Here is a 21,219-nt window from a genome sequence, read left to right as displayed (position 1 = left end):
CACAGACTGTAAGGCAGAAGTCGTTTTATGTGCATCATCCGTATTAACCTTACACCATCCTGGCGGCAGAGGTTCCCATCAAATCTCACAACTTATCCTATCTCGTCCACTCCTTGCCGACAGTATTAAATTTCGAGCTTGGCCAGCCTCCATTAGTAATCGGCAACTATGTTGTATGACGCTATCAGTCTTCAAGGTTTCCGGTGCAAAGATCATTTGGTTCCTTCGCATCCAAATGCTCCATAGAATGGAACCAAAAAGCAAGTCTCATTCGTCCGAAACTAAAGGGAAAAAACCAGGTCGTTGAAGATTTACTTGAATCCAATCAACTATATTCCTGCTAAGGAAAACATCAAGCAGTCGCGGTTTGACGAGTTCATTCCAACTAGCCGGAGTCGCCATACACTCTCGATAAACATGGGATGAAGACTCATGCATCGTGCCACAACAGGAACAGCTTGTATCTTCTATCATATGTCTTATTCGTTCTTCATTAGTCATAAGATGACCCTTACAAATTAGCCAGAGGAGAAATGGCACGCTCGGGAGCCCCTGGAATTTCCAAAGTACGTCCCAGAATTGATTTTCGGTAGTTTCAGTCATTTCCATTCGACATTTGTAAGCACACGAAATAGAAAACTGCCTAATCCTTTTCCATATCTACCCTGGTCGGTCCTCTCCTCCTTGTAGTAATGGCGGTTTCATGGCAGCAAGTCGTAACAGTACGGAGTCAGAGTCGGAGTCAGGTAAGGAAGCGCGTAACTCCTCCCACTTCCGCTCACCAAGGGGTCCTTCCAAAGTTCTATCATAATCTCTCTTAAAATTATAAAATTAGAAGACAAAGTCACGAACATAGTGCCAACTGCCAATTACATTTTAACGCTTACAGAAAATTATAATTTAAAATCGTCTCAAAAAATTTAAAAAATACGTTGTAAAACGTATCAACCGAATTAAGATTTAATTACCAATCCCTCAATTAATAGTATGGATTTTTTTTAATAAAAATACATGAATGTAGTAAGAACAGTCGCAATAAGAGAAAAAAAATCGAGTAATTGTTATACTATAACGACTCAAATATTTATTTATTCATATTTTAAATCAATAAATCCTACTAAGTTGTGTGAAATTACACAATCAAAGATGAAGGGGTTAAAATTAAACACATTTACTTCAACCTTATAATTACATTATGGTATAATAGCATCAACAAAGGGTTCTTAGGATTTCAGTGAGGGTATATTCAACCCCATCACTGATCAAACACACATAAAAAGAGTACATTTACTGATTCCCACTTTTGACACAGATAAATGTTTTTTTAATCCGATTTGTCAAATCACACACACACATATAACTAAATTTATTGCAATAACAATGGCCAAGAACTAGAATTCCCTCTCTGGGAACAGAATAGGAGCAAGGAGTGACCAGATATAGAGACCTGCAGTTACCCACCCAGTTATAACCCGAACCAACACAGATGGCCAGCCTACGTCGACTAACTTGCCACTTTCCCCAACCGAGGTTGACCATCCAGTTAAGAGCATTGCCGAGTACATACTTGCTAGAGAAAAGATTATGTGGAAGAAGGCATACGAATACGAGACTGGCTTGTTTTTCCCCTGTTCTTCGTGTTCGTCTACTTTGTCCATTGGAAGCAAAGGCTTTCCAGCACCTTCAACCATTCAAAGCAGAATGTTAAAGTACTCTCTTAATATATAATTTGTTTTTGGTATCTTTTCCACCCCTCGAAAAGATCCTAAAATGCGGTGAGGTACGGAGGAAAGAGGGAGAAGTGAACCCCGAATTCTCAAAATATATGTAAAACCAAACACGGTTGATGGACTTTCGAAATACCTACCCCTATTCTCAATACAAAAATAAATGAAGTTTGTAAACAAAACTTGCTTAAGTTCTAAGAAAAGAACATCGTGAAAGCTTATTTCAATGGTATAAGGATCGAGAAATGTTGTCCATGGTACCTGCACGTGGTGAACTTGGTGGGGAGAGCAGAGTCGTGGAAGACCCAGCACGAACAGCAGAATAGACAACCGACAGGACAGTGGTAACTAGACCAAGGGTCAGGGAGCCGGTAGAAATTGCTTTAGCGTGATTGTGAAGACCATTGCATTCGTAATCTCTTGGCTCGCTTGCAAGTCCACTGTAGCATAGGTACATGCAGTACAATGATATGACTGAAGCTGGCAAAATGCTACCGCCAACCTGTTAAACATAAGAATTCAACAAGATATACACATTGGGAATGACTATGTGCATCAACATACTTGTATAAACGGCATGAAATATGGTACGGTGATAAAGTTGCACTACAAATGCATGTTTGAAAAGGTATACAGTTTATCAATCATGGAACAGTATAATATATCTAACAGCGCCATCGACTCGAGCCAAGGTAATAAATATGGGATAAAATTGATATTGATGGGATAAAATAATTATGAAGACCCAAAAGTAGAGACTTACAGCAGGATGCAGAGCAACTATGGCAAACAGAACAACAAGAATCAAGGTCATAACGATAAAGAAGGTATTGAGTCCACAATCATGTCCGGATGGAGTGAACCAGTGGAAGAGAAGTCCCGAGAAGCCAAATGTTGCCAAATAACAGACAAGTGAAACAACTAACAGAGCAACATACCTAGAGAAAAGGCAAGGATATCAGTTGATCTGAACAATAAAAAGAAGTGAACCCATTAAAATGTCAGAAAAACAAAACTAACCAGAACTGTTCATCGTATCCGACCCATTTGTCATTCCATCCATGAACAAAGTCAAGCAAAAGCACAACCTGAACCAAAAGGAACAGTCCTGCACCAAACTTTGATACTGACTCTGCAAAAGCAAAATTTAAGTGTCAGTTTAAGTTGACTATAATCAATTTTAGCCAAATTATTATCTCCACTAATCATATTTGCAAATGGTCTCTAAGAACATTATCTCCTATAGCCTGTAAAACATTTAGACAAGGATAATATTCTTAATCTTGTAGAATGATCCATCAGAATGTAGCTTACCATAGAAGCTGATAATCTCATTTGGAACGAAAAACATTAAAATCACTAAAATGAACCAACAAATAATTTTCATCATCCATCCACCATGGTGCACAGCATCACGAGGATCCCTCTGAGTTTTCACTCCAACCATAGAAACTGACAGGATAGTGAAAAACATAAAATTTCCCAAGCTAACCCTCAGCACCGCGTCCGTTTCAAACCATTCCCTGTCCGGTGTTTTATGAAAATGATTTATCCCTGCACAAATAACAATGGCATATTAACAAAATCAGCAAAATGAGTATATGCAAGATGCAGCCAGCAAGCTTGCTTTTAAGCATTCTATACATGAAACATGGAGGCACATATCAATAACTAAAGACAACCAAAAATGGGGCAGCATGATAGAAGCGAAATACGGTACTAGAACCAATTATCACTCGAGGGAAAATGTGTAAAAGAACAAGCTTGTCATTAATCCGAAACACAGATTTAATCCGATAAATCATATCCAAAGACATGGTGAATGGTGATAAATTCCATAATCAAATCGAAGTATTAGCATTCTTCAGATTCCCTAAAAGACATAATACATTAATGCGACATGTACAAGGCACTTAGCTCAGAGTAAAACGACGCTTGTGAGACAAATTACCACAAAAACAAATCCTAAATAACCCATCCTCCTTGCACATTGCATATGCTAATGCTATTATACTACTAACTATTTAGCGTCATCATTTACTCGATTCAACATCAACAATTGTTTTTCCTATTGAAATCTAAAAACAAACTAACTACGTGACTCGCATAATTTAGCAATAACCGAATTAAGAGAGGCAGAGTTTTAACGAAAATTACAAGGGAGCTTCTCCATCAGCGGCGCAGCAACCTCACGAAGGATCCACGAAAGAATCAGAGAAAGGGCAAAAAGTCCACAATAGGCGATCCTCGCCGATCTCCGGCTAATCCCTGAAACCACCGTGCGGCACGCATCGCAGGCGCACGCAGCACAACACGAAGCAAGGCATGAAGCAGCCCACATCCTCTTCGACCACAAACAACAATCAATCAATCAACCAACAATTACAACAAATCAAAGAATCATTTTACTTGAACAATAAACAAATTAATAAATTCCGATTGAAAGAAAAAAAACCCAAATTGTTGAAGATTCGAACGGGATAACCCTGTTTTCGAACTGTGAACAAAAAAAAATAAAGCACCCAGCACCCTCTTCAACCACGACAACAATCAATCAACCAACCGACAATTACAACATATAAAAGATTCCGATTATCTAAATATTAAATAAATTATAATTGAATTCTGAAAAATAAAACATTTAATTTAATTATTCTTTTCTTACCTGAGAAATCGAGAGAGATAAAATTAAGCAAAGATGATGATCGGAAGGAATATAGGGGAAAGGACCCTAAAAAGCTTTAATTTTGTGCGGTTGATTCTACGTTAGAGATCTTGTAGTTTACTGATCGAAGCCGTTCGTCCGCGTTCGTCCTTTTAATGAATGGTGTGGATATAATTTGTATTTCTTGGATAAACTACACTCGATATCACTAAATATTCATTTATTTTATATTTTGATCTAATGTTTCATAAGTTATTTTTGTCACTAACATTGTCTATAATCCACAAAATTGTTACTAGGAATGGGCATGAACCCAAACCCGACGGATTTCGACCCGACCCGATTGATTTTTTTTTAAAGAAAAATAGGGTTCAGGTCGAGTCAGATTTTTTAAATGTGTTGTTCAGGTCAGTTCGGGTTTAGGGTAAAAAATACTCGACCTGACCCAACCCGAAAAAAAATATATAATTTTACCTTATATATTTATAAATAATCACAATAATACCCCTCTATATATTATTTTTTTTAATTATGTCCATGTTTTTATTGAATAAAAATAATATATTTTTTATTATTTCGGGTAGGGTTTGGGTCGGATGAAATCTTGTTTTGGTCGGGTCGGGTCAGATCTTGGGTGGAGGATTTCTTGTTCTCGGGTCAGGTCGGGTGGACTAAAAATCAGACCCAACTCGACCCATGCCCAATGGCGGATCTAGAAATTTAAGAATGATGGTCCAAAATTTTAATTTTCTTTTCTTAAAAATAATGTGTATGCAAAAATTGTAATTTTTTTTTCTTTTTTCCTTAACATATTAAACTAAATTTAATCACTTTTCCAAAAGAATGGAGATGCACTTAACCCATAACCACTACCCAGGCCGATCCCTAATTGTTACTAGTGATTGATTCCCTTCTTGTTGATGATGTATAGAAAATTAAATATCCATATTGATCTCTAATAACTAAATTATTAACTTGATATTTAATAATATATATATATATAGTCTAATTCATCATCAACGTCATCAATTCTCATAATATATTAATTTATTAATAACTTTAATAATTAAAATATAACTTACAAAACTTTTGTGACAATGTGTAGTGTATTTCTTTTACTTTATTGTGTTCGTATCATGATAAATCTATGAGTAGTTTTATTATGGGACAACCTATTTTAAAACATGTCAGGACTGAGCTCGTAATAAAAGAAAGGATTTAAGAAAATAGAGGGAATTTGAAGGTAAAAGAAGATAATTCTGATATTTTCATTCATAAGGAACTTGTGCACGGTACACATTCATATATATATTTGATTTTCCATGTGCTAATTTAATTTATTTGTTTGCCAACTATGCGTCCTTGTAGCAGATTCCATTAACCGTTCGTGGGGCTTCACTTGGCTGGAGCATGTCCATGAATTGATGATGCACTGCCTTCATATTGGGTCATAAGAGCTGATGACCCACTTCCTTTTTCTTCGATCCACTCCATTTTATCACTCAAGTATTTTGACTCCAGTTGGGCTTCCACGTTCTCACCAGCTAACTTCATTTCTCCCTTCTCAGCTTTAATTCCCAATTTTTTCTCAGCAATCCCTAGCTCTTTCCCCAATTCCCCTCTACAAACCCTAATTCCTCTTCCACGTTCCCATCATGTAACTTCATTTCCCCTTTTTTTTTTATTTCAATTCCCAATTTCTCCTCAGTAATCCCTAGCTCTTTCCCCACTTCCCCTTCTACAAAACCTAGTTCCTCCTCCTAGGTCGTTACGATACCCACTTCTACAGTAGATGCTTGTCCCCAGGGATCGAAATTAGGAAATTGTGATTTCAGAACCGAAAAGTCTTCCTAGGTAGCATTCTCTGAACCCAAGATAGACCATTGAATTAACAGTTGAGTTGTAGCTTGATTTTCTTTTTTATTATTATTCGTTTATCCAAAACCATGGCAGGATACACTCGGATTTGTCCATCAGCATTCACTTCCGAAGGATCCTTGGAGGTAATTGCTTTTTCTCCAATCTTCTTCTTGAGCATACGCACATGAAATACTGGATGTATTTGGGAGTGTGCTAATAGTTGCAGGTGGTAAGCAACTGACCTAATTTTCTTCAAAACCTTACAGGGACCATAATACCTTGCTGAGAGTTTAAGGTTCTTTCTCAGAGCAACTGAAGTCTGTCTATAAGGTTGCAATTTAAGGTAAACTTCATCTCCCTCTTGGAATTCTCGATCACTTATATTCTATCTGCAAAATGCTTCATTCTTTGTCGTACTTTAGTGAGTTGATCTTGTAGAATGTTATTTAGGTGATCCCTCTCTTGCATGAGCTTCTGCACATCTGCCACCCTTTATTCTGTGACCTAGGTCATGGTTGGAGGCATGTAGCCAGACAATACCGTAAATGGGGTAGTTCCCAAAGAAGTGTGGAAACTGGTATTGTACCGCCATTCTGCTTGGGACAACTATTTCACCCAGGTAGTTGGTCTAGCAAAACACAGTTCCCTTAGATTGTTCTAAACACTGATTGAGTCTCTCTGTCTGACCATTAGTCTCAGGATGGTATGCAGTGGTAAAAATGGTTGTAGTGCCCAACAATTTTTGTAGTTCCTTCCAAAACACACTAGTAAAGATTCGATCTTTATCAAAAAGAGCAATCTTAGGCTGTGCATGTAGCTTGTATACTTGATCTAAGTAAGCCTTGGCAACCTCAGCAGCTGTAAAGGGGTGTACTAGGGGCACAAAATGTGCATATTTAGTGAATTTATCAATAATTACTAAAATGCAATTGTACCTTTGTGAATTAAGGCAAACCCTCCACAAAATCCATGGTTATAAATTCCCAAGCTTGTTGAGGTATTGGCAGGGGTTGTAATAACCTGGGTTTCAACACATGATCATCTTTAATTCTCTAGCAAATCTCACATTGTAAAAAAAACACACATGCTCATCTTTAATTCTATAGCAAATCTCACATTGTTGCACATACTATTGCACCATCTTTTTCATCCCTTTCTAATAGAAGTATAACTGCATCCTGTGACAGGTAGCAGTAACCCCATAATGATCCCCTTGTGGAGTATCATGCAGTGTTTGAAAAAGTTGTTGTCTAAGGTTTCCATGGTCACCTATGTACACCCGTCCTTTGTATCTCAGTATGCTTTTAGAAAAAGTCTGATCCTCTATAGCATTCTCTGACACTGCCAATGTAGTAATGACATCCTTAGCTATTTAATCTCCTTCATAACTTAGCTCTGCTTCTTGTACCCAAGCTGGAATTACCATAGTAGCACTCAACTGGTTTAGCTCAACTCCTTCCTCATGCTTCATGGATAAAGCATCAGCCACCTTGTTGTGTTTTCCTTTTCTGTACTGAATTAAATAATCCAACCCAAGAAGTTTTGTAACCTGTTTTTTCTGTATTGTAGTAGTCAATTTTTGTTCCAGTAGATGTTTCAAGGATTCATGATCTATTTTTATAACAAAAGGTCTTCCTTCTAGGTAGTGCGTCCATTTTGTCACAGCCATGAGTATGGCTAAATACTCCTTCTCATATATAGACAAATCAACATGCTTTGGTCCCAAATCTCTACTTTAGTAAACCACAGGTCTGCCATCTTGAGAGAGAATTGCCCCCACACCTTTAGAGCTTGTATCAGTTTCCAAGTAGAAGGTTTTGTTGAAATCTAATATGAACTTTTTTTCCTGATTAGAACCTGAGGTTTCAAGTAACCTGCTAAATAGTTCCATTAGCAATGGTTGAAATCTGTTGTGGATAGCAACAATTATATGTGTTTTTCCTTCTGTAACAATCGAAATAAATGAAGATATGTCTTACTCTTGTTGCTTTCTATCATTGCTTCCTTCTGTACTACCCCGTGAATCTACCAATAAATGGACATTTAGGACTTTCTATCATCAAATTCTAACAGATACTATTTCCTTGGGTGAATCAAAAATTAACCGAGGTTGTCACCACCATTGTATATTGCCTCCTTTGAGGATGTAAAACTCTTATGGTCTCTGAATGCCACAAGTATGGTTTTTGGGTTTTTCGTGCACTGCTCCGTTCATCATTCAAGGGTCTATTCCTAGAGTGTGGGTCTACACATACAGTGTTTTACCTTATCCATTGTTGATTTCTCCCTTTGCATGTGCACTGTTTCCGAAACCTATCTTTAGTTATACAATTAGTATTCACTTTTATTGTCCGTGCCTTTTGTAAACTTTGTTTCCCCTGCCACCGATTTACCTGACAAGAAGGTTGCTCCTCAAACCTCAGCGTCTTGCTACCTTTAGAGCTATTTATTAGCTAAATGATTTTGGCATCCTATGACAAGGATGTTAAAATCATTTGCGGAACATCTTGGAACTTGGGGCTTTTGAACGAAAATGCCAAATAACCTATTCATCTCACACTTGTTGAATGATTTGTCAAATTTTTACTCTACCTGCTTTTTGAACAAACTAATTCTTTATATTTGTTATACAACCGAGTTAAAGTTGATTTGTACAGATTGACAAGGCATATCCTCGTGATTTCATGCAAAGAGGGGGAGTGAGGGTTCAATTGAAAAAGGAGGATGGGACTTTAAGCAATCCAGCCATTCCTTAAGTAAGTGTCGTCTTTTAACGTACTTATACAGCCAGTTTTGAGTTTGAGAATAAATAATGGAACTCTTTGAAACAAAAGCGCCATATTTTCTGTAGAAAACGCGAGTTATTTGATGGTGTGAAAACACTTTCCATCTTCGACTTTGCGAAATTAGATTATGAAGGGAAAAGTGTTGCATATGTCTCATTTTTTTCATTAAAATTAAATGAGAAGAAGAACAAGAGTAGCGCTGGAGTGAATTATGCGCTGGAGTGAATTATGCGCTGTAGTTCCATAATTTGTGTGGTTGCAGGCAAACAGCTGAAGCTCCAAGTTGCGGAGTTGGTACCTAGACATCCGGGAAGGACTAAGAAGCAGGAAGCTCCATCGACATCGAGTACTTCCGGATCTTCCAAGTCCGGGAAGGGTGGAAGAAAAAAGCGATAGCTCTGTTACTCCTGAAACAACAGAAGGTCATGGTTTTCCCTTGGGACATTTTAAATTTTGCCGTTGAGCTAAACATCTGAGTGAGCTTCGGAGTATATGTTTACAAACGAATTTCGTAGATTCTTGATAGGTTAATCATTGAACCCTTGAACTTCAGGTTTTGGTTTATCAAATGCAGCTGCCATGGCGTACGCTTGTTAAACCAAGGGTTAATTAAATGATTGGTACCCGAATTTGTTACTTTTTTGAGTTTTTTCTAATATGGTATTGGTACCTATGCTGCTTCTTTTTTTAAATTACAATTTGTACCGGAATTTGTCTTTCCTTTGATATTTTTTTGTCTAATTTGATATTTGAATTTAACAATTTTAACATGTAATGATATATATAGTCGCATGCCACAACTTAATGGGTTGTTGAAATTCCATCAACTTTTGAAAAAAAATCAAATTGTTTTTTAAATGAAAATGTTGACTAAAACTTTTATTTTTAATTTGTAATTGGTATGAAATTATTTATTTTGTACTTTATGTAAATAAGTAAGTTAAAATTTTTAAAAATATTTTTAAGAGGAAAAAAATGAATACATGGGTATTTGTGAATGGTAACTAAGCTCGTGTTTAAAAACAACAAATTTCATTAAATCTATCATTTGCAGGAATAATTTTTTATGCTAATTTGGTATTGGAAAAAAAACCTGTTTAACATTAAATTTAATTAAACAATGATTTATTTTTTGGTGAACAAAGGAAGCTAAAGCTAAGAAACTTCAGTCTGCAACTACTTAAACCCCGTGGAGTCGAGCTGGACGAACGGCAGAGTAAAAGAGGGAGGGCCATGATACGTCTGTTCTGCGATAACGCCAGGAACAATCATCTTTGACATTAGACGATGATTCTTTAAGGCCGACATGGAGGGAATTAGCTGGGTGAAGTAATATCCTTTTTTCCAACATGTGGAAAAGGTCACGATGACGAGTTGAAGGACTTATATGGTCTAACTATTGTTTTAGTCCTTTTATTATGGTAAAAATTGATATTTAATTTCTTTATTTTAATATAACATAATTTGATACTCTATTTAAAATATTATTTGTAAGTTACCAACCATCAGTTGGTCTAGTGAGATGAGGTACTAGATTCATTAAGCAAGGTCAGGGGTTCGAACCTTGATGTTTGCGAATGGAGCAAACTGGGTTGGGAGGGTCGTCATCGCCTCTGTAATACACGATCTAGATTAGTCGATTAATAGATCAAATATCAATAATTAATTCAAAAAATATTATTTGCAAGTTCAAATTGATAACAAGATTATTGACTACTTGCTACAGTTTAAGTGATGAATATCAAGATCTTATATTATTCTTTTGTAAAATTAAGATCACGTGAAAATTTAATCCATCATTTTTAATTAATAATAAATGAACTTCGTACAAAATGATAATTGTGATGATCCAATGATGACCGGTTACCCATGAGGTGCGTTTGGTTCACGAAATATAAGATTATCAGTGGGAATAAAAGATTACCAGAGAATAGGATTACTGGGAATGTTGTATTTTGTGTTTGGTTGGTTTAGCAAGGAATGTAAGATTACAATGTTTGGTTAAAAGAATAAAAGATTATTGGAATGTATATTTAACTAAATTATCCTTATTATATATTTATTTTTTTAACAAGTTAGAAAATATTTATATATTTTTCTTTAAAAAATTTAAATTCATAAATTTTATATAATTTTTTTTACAAAATTTAAAATATAAAAAGGTTTAATGAAAAGGTAAAATTTTGTTTTAATCCCTAAACTTCATATAAAATTTTAATTATAGTTTTTTTGTAAATCTAAAATAGTTTAAGAATAAATTTGTAATTTAACCTTCGTATAATTTTTATTATTCAATAATAGAATAAGGATATTTTTGAAAGAAATTTTTTTAAGGGCATTTTAGTTCAAAACACCGGTAATCCAACAATACCTAAAGAAAGGGAGATAATGACATTCCCAATAATATACCCCAAAAAATCTACTATTGGTAATGTAATATTACCCCCGGCCAACCAAACGGGGAATGTGAGATTCGCATTGGGAGAATGAAATCTCACATTCCCCCAACCATACACACACATAAGGTCTCCTTCTATATGGGTTAAGGAGTAGAGGCGTAACTTTGTGATTATTTTTCTTATATTAATTAATATTAAAAGTGTATATTTTTTAAAATAAAAAAATTAATTAAGTCCACTCAATTAAAAAAACTGTATTTATAAAAAAGTTAAAGATATTTGAACTCATGCTATAATAAATTTCTAATTCCTCCCCTGTTAAGTAGGTGAGCATAATATTTTATGTTAATAAATAAATTATAATATTTTAGAGGTAAAATTATATTAATTAGAATTAAATTATAATAAAAATATAAAAATAATTAAATTATATAAAAATTTAAAAAATTTAAGAATATCGCTCCACCTTTCAGTTCATCCATAGGTGTCTCTCGTAGTTCGACTAGAGATTAGATATTGAGTTATAACTTAGATATTTAAGTAGAAAATAAAATAAGTTTAATTCAGGGATCATTTTGATTATTAAACCAAAAGAAAACGCAAAAGAATTTCATAGAAGAAAATAGAATAAAATACATGTTTAATACTTAAACTATCATTTTTGTTCCGTTTTAATATCTAAACATTCAATTTTTTTTCAAAAACAAACCTAAAATTTACTTTTTGTTTACCCGCCGTTAAAAATTTAAGTATTAAAATGAAATAAAAAATAAATATTAGGTACTAAAATGAAATAAAAAGTAAACTTTAAGTATTAAAACGGAATAAAAGTAATAATTTAGGTACCGAACATATAGTTTACCCAAGAAAATAAAACATCAAAATTGGGGTCCTTCGCTTTAAAGTCATCGTGAAGAGACTTTGGTTTTTGTTACGACCCTTTGGCATTTTCACATTCCTTTTTTATTAGTCTCCCTCATTCTTTTCTTCTTCAACAATCCAATCCACAGTTCTCAGTTTCATTTTGCCTTGACTGCATAATTTTTTATTTATTTTATTGATTTTTTTCGATCTGTTTGATTTGGCAAACACATAAATCTGATTGACAAGAAGATCCCATGGCCACCACTGGAAACAAGAACAGCAATGCTAAATTAGTTCGTTTTCTATCTCTCACAATCCTTTAAACCCTTGTTTTTTTTAATTACTTGAATTTTCTGCGCTTTGGGTCGGCTTTAGATGCTGAATTATGATCTGGGTCTTGATGTATGGTGCTTCATGTTTGCTTTTTATGTGAATTATTTATGTGTTATATTGAATTTTGTGCTTTGGGTCGGCTTTAAATGCTGAATTATGATCGGGGTCTTGATGGATTGTGCTTCATATTTGATTTTTATGTGAATTATTATACATTTTTTTGCTTAGTTTTGCAAAATGTTCTTTTGATTTTGGTGGTTGGTTTTAGAGCCAATCAAATTCCATGTTTGATCTTTGAACTGGTGTTTGTTGCATGTATCAGTTGTTAATATGTGTTTTGTTCTTCAGGTTCTACTTGGGGATGTCGGAGCCGGAAAATCGAGTCTTGTTTTGCGTTTTGTTAAAGGGCAATTCCTCGAGTTTCAGGTTGGTGCGGTTGGATCCTCTGAGTTAGAACGTTATTGATTCGACTTTTGAGTTGGGAATATATGGTGTGACATTGATTTATAATATGTAGGAGTCGACCATAGGAGCAGCTTTTTTCTCCCAGACGGTGGCGGTGAATGATGCAACTGTAAAGTTCGAGATTTGGGACACCGCCGGCCAAGAGAGGTACCATAGCTTGGCACCAATGTATTACAGGGGAGCTGCAGCTGCGATCATTGTTTACGATACAACGAATCAAGTAAGTTCATAATGTTTAACCCGTGTCTTCTCTCTGTGATTAGGTTATGTCAATGCAAAAATGCCTACTGCTCTAGGGAGATGAAGGAATTAAAAACTTCCTTAGATTGTAATTTAAGATCATACCTGGTTAGCTTCGATAGCTTTCTTTGAATCTAACTTCAACGATGCGTCTATGATAAAATGTTCGATTAGGGTTGTCTGGTTGATGCATCAACACAATGATATTTAGTATCTGAAAGAATGGTAATAGCGTTCTTATTTTGCAGATGTCATTCGAGAGAGCCAAAAATGGGTCCAGGAACTTCAATCACAAGGTAGTCGTTTTCTTTTTCTACTCTTTGGTTGACATTCTTCTCGATTATGTATCGAGTTATCCATACGAATTTTTTATTTATTAGCCCGAGTAATTGAATTCTGATTTTGATGTTGAAATCCTTTTTCCTTTTCCTTTGAAGGCAATCCTAATATGGTAACAGCACTTGCTGGGAACAAAGCTGATTTACTCGATGAAAGGAAGGTGGCATCGGAGGCAAGCTATTAGTTTCTATTTCTCTAACTCTCATATTTTTTGAACTACCTGTTTCTGATACCTATCCTGCTATGGTTATGGTTATGGAGATACAACTCTACGAAGACCCTTAAATTGCTAGGAAAACTTGGAAAGAAAATCTGAACATAAACCGCAATGGACTCATACTGTAGTCTGTATCATACTCTTAAACCCGAGTTAAAGTACCACATATTAATTTTTAAACGTAATACATTATATCATTATTAGTAATCAGTAATTCCTAGCATTGTTAGGTAGAACGACTGCTAGGATTAGTGTAATTTCGGATTTTTGACATTTCAAACTAATCTTTTTCTCTTTGAGATGATAAAGGGTCGAATGTATTCATGGTGCGATTTCAATTTAACATCTACGTACATGCAAGCATCCATTTTACTTATTCTCCTCGATGATTCAGGAAGCAAGCACTTATGCCCAAGAGAATGGCCTTTTCTTCATGGAAACTTCTGCAAAGACTGCATCCAATGTCAATGACATTTTCTACGAAATAGGTAAGTTTAATTTGTTGTTTCGTTTTATGTTCCCCCTCAAAAAGCATTATCCGTTCAAAGAGTTAGCGATCGACTAATTCTCCCCTCCCTCCCCCGACAGCTAAAAGATTACCTCGAGTGCAGCCAGCACAAAACCCTGCTGGAATGGTTCTCACTGATAGACCTGCAGAACGGACAGCAAGCGCTTCGTGTTGCTCATAAACAAAAGTATGTATCTTTGAAGTAGCTCATGTAAGGTTTTCTGCAATCGAAAGCTCTTTCCTTAATATATATGATCGATATATGTCGATAACAGCAATCTGTTAGTTGTGCTGGAGATTAGTTTTCTTTGTGTCATGACTTATGTCAATGTTGATGTATAATTATCATAATATGCCCGAATGTGAATTCGACAACCGTTTCGTAACTACTAATATCGTACAATGTGTGATTATGCATGGTGCATGAAAAGTGGTTATATGAAAACAGTACCAAAATACTAGAGATAAGTTCAAAGTCCAATTAGTTACCACTCTCCTCACCTAATTAGTTACAATTTGTTGTTAGGTCCTCTTAGTTTTGAAACTATGTAAATTAAGCTTTGGTTCTTCAATTTTTTTGAGTCAAATTGCTTTTTAGGTCCTCTTAGTTACCACTCTCCTAAAATTTCATCCAGGCTCTGTCCCGGTTCTAGTGGTGCCAACAAGAAATATCACAATCACCGGTTTACTGGTAATTCCGACCTGGTCTGTTTTCATGGCCATTTCTAAGATGTTCGAATGCACACTAAAAGATGCTCAATTATTTCTTTCATTTTTTTTTTAAATTTATTCGAATGATGAAATATATAGGCTTATTTTATACACCGACGGAGTACCAAACGATAAAACGCCATCAGGAGTTGGTAAGTTGATTGATATTGACGGGTGAAACATACTCAGGACCGCCATCCAGCATATACTTTGTTGCGATTAAAATTGCTGATTCCGTCGGATGGAATGGATCCCAAAAAAGATACTTTGTCCGGTCAGAACAAACTCGAGACATCTCTGTGCATGGAATCAGACCACCATGTCTCCCGATCACTTCGCAACAAGCATAATCTATGTTCTCAATTCCTGAAAAAGGAACGCAGGCCAAAAAAAAAATTCAAAATTTGATGCTTATTTAACATTTCCAATCCCTCATTGACGAGTCTCACCATGTGATATCATCCGTCACTGCATAACCATCGATATAAATGAATACCGATCCTGTAAGGCTGCTCGGAAGATCTTCTAGCAAGCTCTTTACTTTTGAGCTTAATAACTTGACTAAGTTATTTAATGATCAACACAATCCTGGGCACATATATGTGTGCCTATCTCGAACGGAATGCAACCCGCTTTCGAGACACCGAGCACTGCAAACTTCCTGGCATCCATGTTGTAAAGTCTGCAATTTACATAGATCGAAGATCGTTAGAAATCAGATATTTTTCTTTTGTTGAGTGAAAGTTAGTGAGGGTTTATAAAGAGAAACCCTCACCGGTTTTCACACGAAGAGATCAAGATGTTTACTTGGTTGTTGAACTGAGGGAACCTTTTGATCTGCACGGTGAAACTTAACCGGAATTAAAAATCGTAATCTAAGAGAAGATTTTACTGTGATATTGGATTTGAAATTGGAAACTACTTCATCTGTAAAACCTTTCTTATCAAGAGTTGCATATTCTCCAAATTAGATATCATTGGACCCAATTGCAAGGAAATAGAGTGAATTTATGAGCAATGCTTGAGCCGCTGATGCACCAATTCTTGATATGATGTCTTGCCTAGTCTTGCCAAAGTAATCCGCTTGTTTATCCATCCAAATTCGTTAACCCTGCAACATATACAAATCCGGGTCGATTTGAGTTCATGTTACTTGGATCCATGTCTCGAGCTTTCAAGCTTACTCGTTACAGTTAAGATCATTTCAAATTTTGATCACTTCAAATTCATATCATTTTGAATTCAAGTTAATTTAGACTCGGGTTGGATTGATTTTTAAGTTATTAACTTTATGGTAAAATCAGATTTGATCGTATTGAGCATCAACAAATAACTCCGACTAATCTTACAAAAAGTGATCTGTGCGCTTGTAGAATTCCAGCTCCAGAGAAGGCATAGTTAACTCCCTTCAAAATCATACCTCCGGTACTATTAGGTGCCAAGAAAGGAGGAGTGTAATCTTGAAACCCCAATGCTTCCCCTGTTCAAACAAATCAACAAAATTAACAAAGAATGAGTCGAGTTATCCGTCCAAACTTGAAGGTCACGATTTGGATAAACATATTATCTCCGAGAAATGAGTAGCATAACTAGTGCAACGAACATCAAGTATAAAATAACAATAGCGACGCATTGTCCCGATATTACGGTTGGATAGGTATATAAGAATTCAAAGAAAATTGCCTATAATGTCTGTAATTATTCGGGAATTGGTGTATCGTCCGGATGGAGTACCTCTCGGAAAGTCGATGCCATTCGGAAATCTCGGTTTCGCCAATGTGTCAATGAAATAGTTGTTTCCGACTTCGACCAGTGAATCTTCGAAGATGAAAAAAGCAGTAATATTTTGGGCAAAACCGATGGCTGAAATCCGAAACAGTATCGAACACATAATGATAAACTTGTTCGTAATAGTGCCCATTTGGGTTGAAGATTTCCAGAGGTGGGTTTTGGTTTTAATGATCAATTGAAGTTATTTCAATGGTTTAAATAGTGATACTAAGCTCAAGTGGTACCCCTCCGGCTCGCAATTCGAAGACATTTCGACTTTGCGACGTTGTCGAGACACACGGATGGCACTTTATGTAAGTTGAGACAATAAACAATGCTTAGGAGGTGATTTCGGATTTATTTCGAGGTCTGAAATCTCTTTCGAAATTAAAAGAACGAGTTTGTCGAAGATATATCATTTTTATGAAGAATTAAATACTACTTTTAAAGATAATTATATTAATTATTCGAGTTTGAATTATTCGATTTCATCCAAATTAATGAACTATAGTTCTATGAATAAGGTATTAAATTTTGCAGATACGAGTAGAAAATGATCCATATATGTTGCGGAAGACGGCTATCGGATAGAGCAAAATCGCAACTGAGAATATGAGAAAATAAAAATGAAGATAAAAGAGACACAAAATTTACGTGGAAAACCCCTAAATAATATACGGTAAAAAACCACGGGCAACGGTAGAAGAATTTCACTATGAGAAAATAGGAATTACAACTTCTATCAATCTGCCAAGGAGAAAACAATGATAATTCTCTATTGATAAAAAGGAGAAAACAACTCTAAAAACAACTCTCTAAATTCTCTAGTATTGGAAGAAAGCTAGAATGCTTTGGGATGTAAGCTGAGAATATAAAGTGTTCAGTGTATTTAAGTGTTCCGTCACTGAAGTAGATTCTGACATACGTAGAGTGTACAATTTTCTCTTAATGAAAATTTTATTGTGCAGCGATGTGACCTCGCACAGTTTGGTGAGATGATCCCAGATCTCCTTAGCTGTCTTCTTCTCCTCGACTTCGATCTATTTGTTGTCATATGTGAAATTTACTGGCCTTTCACTGATAGCTGCTAGACAACCGTCTTTCCTCAGGATGACCTTCATCTTCAATTTCCACAATGAGAAATTTCTCCCATTGAACTTTTCAATATTAAATTTCGTTGCCATAGCTTCTATTACGGATAGCTCCCACTATTTCACTATCGTGAATAGTTCTCTGGAACCTTCAAAGAATGGGTAATACCTTCTTACTTTCTTATGTTGGAGGATCCACCTTTTGATGGCAACCACAAAGACAATAAGCAAATATTACACACTCTAATATGGCTCGGATACCAATTGTTGAATTTCAACCGGTGTTGCTTACTTGTTATGCAATGCTCACACAAAGGAAGTGATACATTTGTTAAGCTTGGAAGTAGCTTTTGCTCCATAATGACTTTCATTCCTTGTTCTGACATGTGTCCAAGTTTTTGATGCCATAGCATTGCAGAATCTGAACTACATGAGGCAACAGAAGCTTCTGCTTCTAGCAAAGTCTCTCCCTTCAGCATGTACAAGTTTGCTGCTATCTTTTCGCCTTTCAGCACCACAAGAACTCCACGGAACACCTTCATAATTCCTTTCCGTGTTTCAATCTTGCTTGCATTATTATCCAACAATCCGTAGGATAATAAATTTTTCTTCAGGCCTTTCACATACCGCACATCTCGAACAATTTTTATTGTTTCATCATACATCTTCAATTTGATGGTTCTCACGCCAACGATCTCTAAGGCATGATCATTGCAACTATACACAGATCCTCCTGAGACAGGTTCATAATGATGGAACCATTCTCTTCTTGAGGTCATCTCCATCATTATGAATATGTCTCAAGAGGATCTTGTGTCATAGTTGCAGTATTGCCTTGTAGATTGGAGTTTTTATTTCTCCAACAATCCTTCTTCAAGTGACCCTTCTTTCCACAGTTGTAGCACTTTAAATTCTTCTTGCTTCTCCTATTTTACAGCTTAAGGATATGTGTTCAAAATTGCTGGTGGAGCTGTAAGTTGGGTTTCAAAATTGCAATCAGTTGTGGCTACATCCACAATAGAGGTAGAATATGTAGCAGCTACACAAGCCAATAAAGAAGCAATTTAGTTGAAGATGTTATTGGAGGAGCTTGAGAACAATCAAGAGTATGTCTCTCTGTTTTGTGACAGTCAAAGCGCCTTGCATCAATCCAGCATTTCATTCAAGGACAAAGCACATACGAGTTCAATACCATTTCATTCGTGAAAAGGTGGAAGAAGGGACGGTAGATATGTAGAAGATTCATACCAAAGACAACAATATAAGCTATAGATTGTTTAATTTATCATTTTGGCATTTCGACTCTTAAATCTGCGCCCAAGTTGCCAAGCAGTCTTTAGTGCAGCGAGAAACTTGTTAGCGACAGCTTTTCTACTATTGCCGACGGAAAGTATTCAAAATAATAGAGTGATTATCTTAAAATGAAATGTTAAAATTTAAAATACTCTAAATAAAAAATAAGTAAAATAATGTTGAAAAGTTAATTTTGATATTATATTTAATTTAAAGTCAGTCCCTATTAATCGAAAAAGAAATTTTGTTTGTCCCACTTAACCCAACAATAGACCAATAATAGCCCAACCTGTATCCACATTTCACAAATTGAACCAAATTTAATAATTTTAAAAGTTTATTTATAATTTGATTCTTAAATTATATTTTATTTTAATATTTAAATTTTTTATTTCATCTTCATCTTGTTTTACCCAAATATTTTATCAACATTCAATGAAATGTATCATGTTTTTAGTGACTCTTTTTTTCCCTTCATAAGCTACTACAAAAATGACAAATATCAACATAAGTTAATGAAAGTTCATATATTGAAAATAAATATATATAATTCAAGACTAAATCATGTATTCCAATAGCATATACATGTTAAAAGCACTTAAGTACCCTAACATAAAGACATGGCACGAATTAAGTGGTATTCGTGATAAAATAATTGTTTTTATTTCTTGAGGATCCGAGTTTGAGCATCATGAATGTCAAAGATGTGAGCGTTCAATGTTAAAAGGAATTGAGAGTTATCGAAAATAAAAGACATGAGAATTTAAAATGAGACGAGACAGATCATGAGTTACTACTCGAATTTGACTCGGTCAAAGCTCAGTAGACATTCGAATTGAATGGACTCGACTCGACTCGACTCGAGCTCTTAACGAGTCAAAACGAGCAACTTAATACATGACTCGAAAAACTCACAAACAACTAGAAGCTCGAGTTTTAGCTTCAATAGAGCCAAGTATGAGAATGTTTGAAAGTTATAATTTTTTTAGCTCGAATCAAACTTCAATTTTTAATTTCGAGTAGAGCTTGAAAATTTTAAATTCGCGAGTTTTTGAGTCAAACTTCATTTTTCGATTACGAGTTCAAATCAAATTTGACAATTTTAAATTCACGAATTTATGAATCTAATCAAACTTAACTTTAAACTTTTCGAAGCAAGTTCAACAATATTCGATCTCGACTTAACTCGTTTACATTTCTATTTGTAATTCACACGAAAAAAATATAAAAAAGCAAAACCGTCGGCAAAAGCATCCGATTTTTTTTTGTCTTGCGTTATCGTGAAATAGCCATAAGATGCTGGTAATAGGGATGGCAAACGGGTACAGTTTCGTGGATTCCGCACCGCATCCGCTCTAATAGGAGCGGGGATGGGTATAATTTTAGCGGATAGTGGGCGGGTGTGGATTTATAAAGTGGTACCCATCGTGGGTGTTGGGCGGGTAATGGGTTTGAGACATTACCCACCCTGCATCCGCCCGCCCCACATCCGCCCGCCAGCTAATATCTATTAAATTTTGGACCATTATGAATTTAGGTGTAATTTTAGAGACTAATTTATAAATTTTAATATTATATAATATATAACATATAATTTAACTAAATATTAAGGATATTTAGTCTTTAATCTGGTATTTAATTAGGGAAATATTCGACTCTTTGATTAAACCCATAATTCAATAACCACGTCACTTTCCATGTTCTTTAGCCCATGCTGCCCATCCAAACACAAATTAGTCGTACTATAAGCATTAACATCAAAAGCAGCAGTTTCCATGTTCTTTAGCCCCTCAAAACCCATATTAGGCACACTATGAGCATTAACATCGAAAGCAACACAACAATCCAGCTCTGCGACTACATGCTCCCTACAATATGTCTCCATAACATTCGTAGAGCCACTCCTCTGACAAATTGAAGCATGCACTGCTACCCCATCATGAACTGTCTG

At 35.5% G+C, this 21,219-nt stretch overlaps 1 protein-coding gene, 1 long non-coding RNA gene and 2 pseudogenes across 2 annotated transcripts; 2 read left to right on the top strand and 2 right to left on the bottom strand.

Moving 5' to 3' along the window:
* Window positions 1-1,188: 1,188 nt before the first annotated feature.
* Window positions 1,189-4,484, bottom strand: LOC120117927 (serine incorporator 3-like). Its single transcript, XM_039138090.1, has 7 exons — window positions 4,393-4,484; window positions 3,885-4,071; window positions 3,042-3,281; window positions 2,748-2,859; window positions 2,491-2,665; window positions 1,989-2,229; window positions 1,189-1,681 (listed from the first exon to the last, which is right to left on the bottom strand). Exons 2-7 carry the CDS (start codon window positions 4,066-4,068, stop codon window positions 1,392-1,394), a joined length of 1,242 nt encoding a protein of 413 aa, XP_038994021.1. The 5' UTR covers window positions 4,069-4,071; window positions 4,393-4,484; the 3' UTR covers window positions 1,189-1,391.
* A 1,423-nt stretch (window positions 4,485-5,907) lies between these two features.
* On the top strand, window positions 5,908-9,588 carry LOC120117929. Its single transcript, XR_005515704.1, has 5 exons — window positions 5,908-6,246; window positions 6,346-6,395; window positions 6,519-6,595; window positions 8,910-9,008; window positions 9,301-9,588. It is a non-coding gene; the product is annotated as an uncharacterized LOC120117929 (long non-coding RNA).
* A 2,797-nt stretch (window positions 9,589-12,385) lies between these two features.
* Window positions 12,386-14,790, top strand: LOC120117928 (annotated as a pseudogene).
* A 1,263-nt stretch (window positions 14,791-16,053) lies between these two features.
* On the bottom strand, window positions 16,054-17,035 carry LOC120117936 (annotated as a pseudogene).
* Window positions 17,036-21,219: the final 4,184 nt, after the last annotated feature.

This window comes from Hibiscus syriacus, unplaced genomic scaffold (genome assembly GCF_006381635.1).
Source record: "Hibiscus syriacus cultivar Baekdansim isolate YM2019G1 unplaced genomic scaffold, ASM638163v2 tig00110324_pilon, whole genome shotgun sequence".
Lineage (NCBI taxonomy): Eukaryota > Viridiplantae > Streptophyta > Magnoliopsida > Malvales > Malvaceae > Hibiscus > Hibiscus syriacus.
Note: the sequence above shows the minus strand (reverse complement) of the source record. Positions and strands in the feature narration are given on the sequence as shown.

What these genes read in the sequence shown, in the direction of transcription:
- LOC120117927 (XM_039138090.1), bottom strand. Translation starts at nt 4,068, where the DNA reads ATGTGGGCTGCTTCATGCCTTGCTTCGTGTTGTGCTGCGTGCGCCTGC. An exon ending in TGAGATTATCAGCTTCTATG is followed by an intron (nt 2,860 to 3,041) that starts GTAAGCTACATT and finishes TTGCTTTTGCAG; the next exon opens with AGTCAGTATCAAAGTTTGGT. An exon ending in TAGTTGCTCTGCATCCTGCT is followed by an intron (nt 2,230 to 2,490) that starts GTAAGTCTCTAC and finishes TATGTTTAACAG; the next exon opens with GTTGGCGGTAGCATTTTGCC.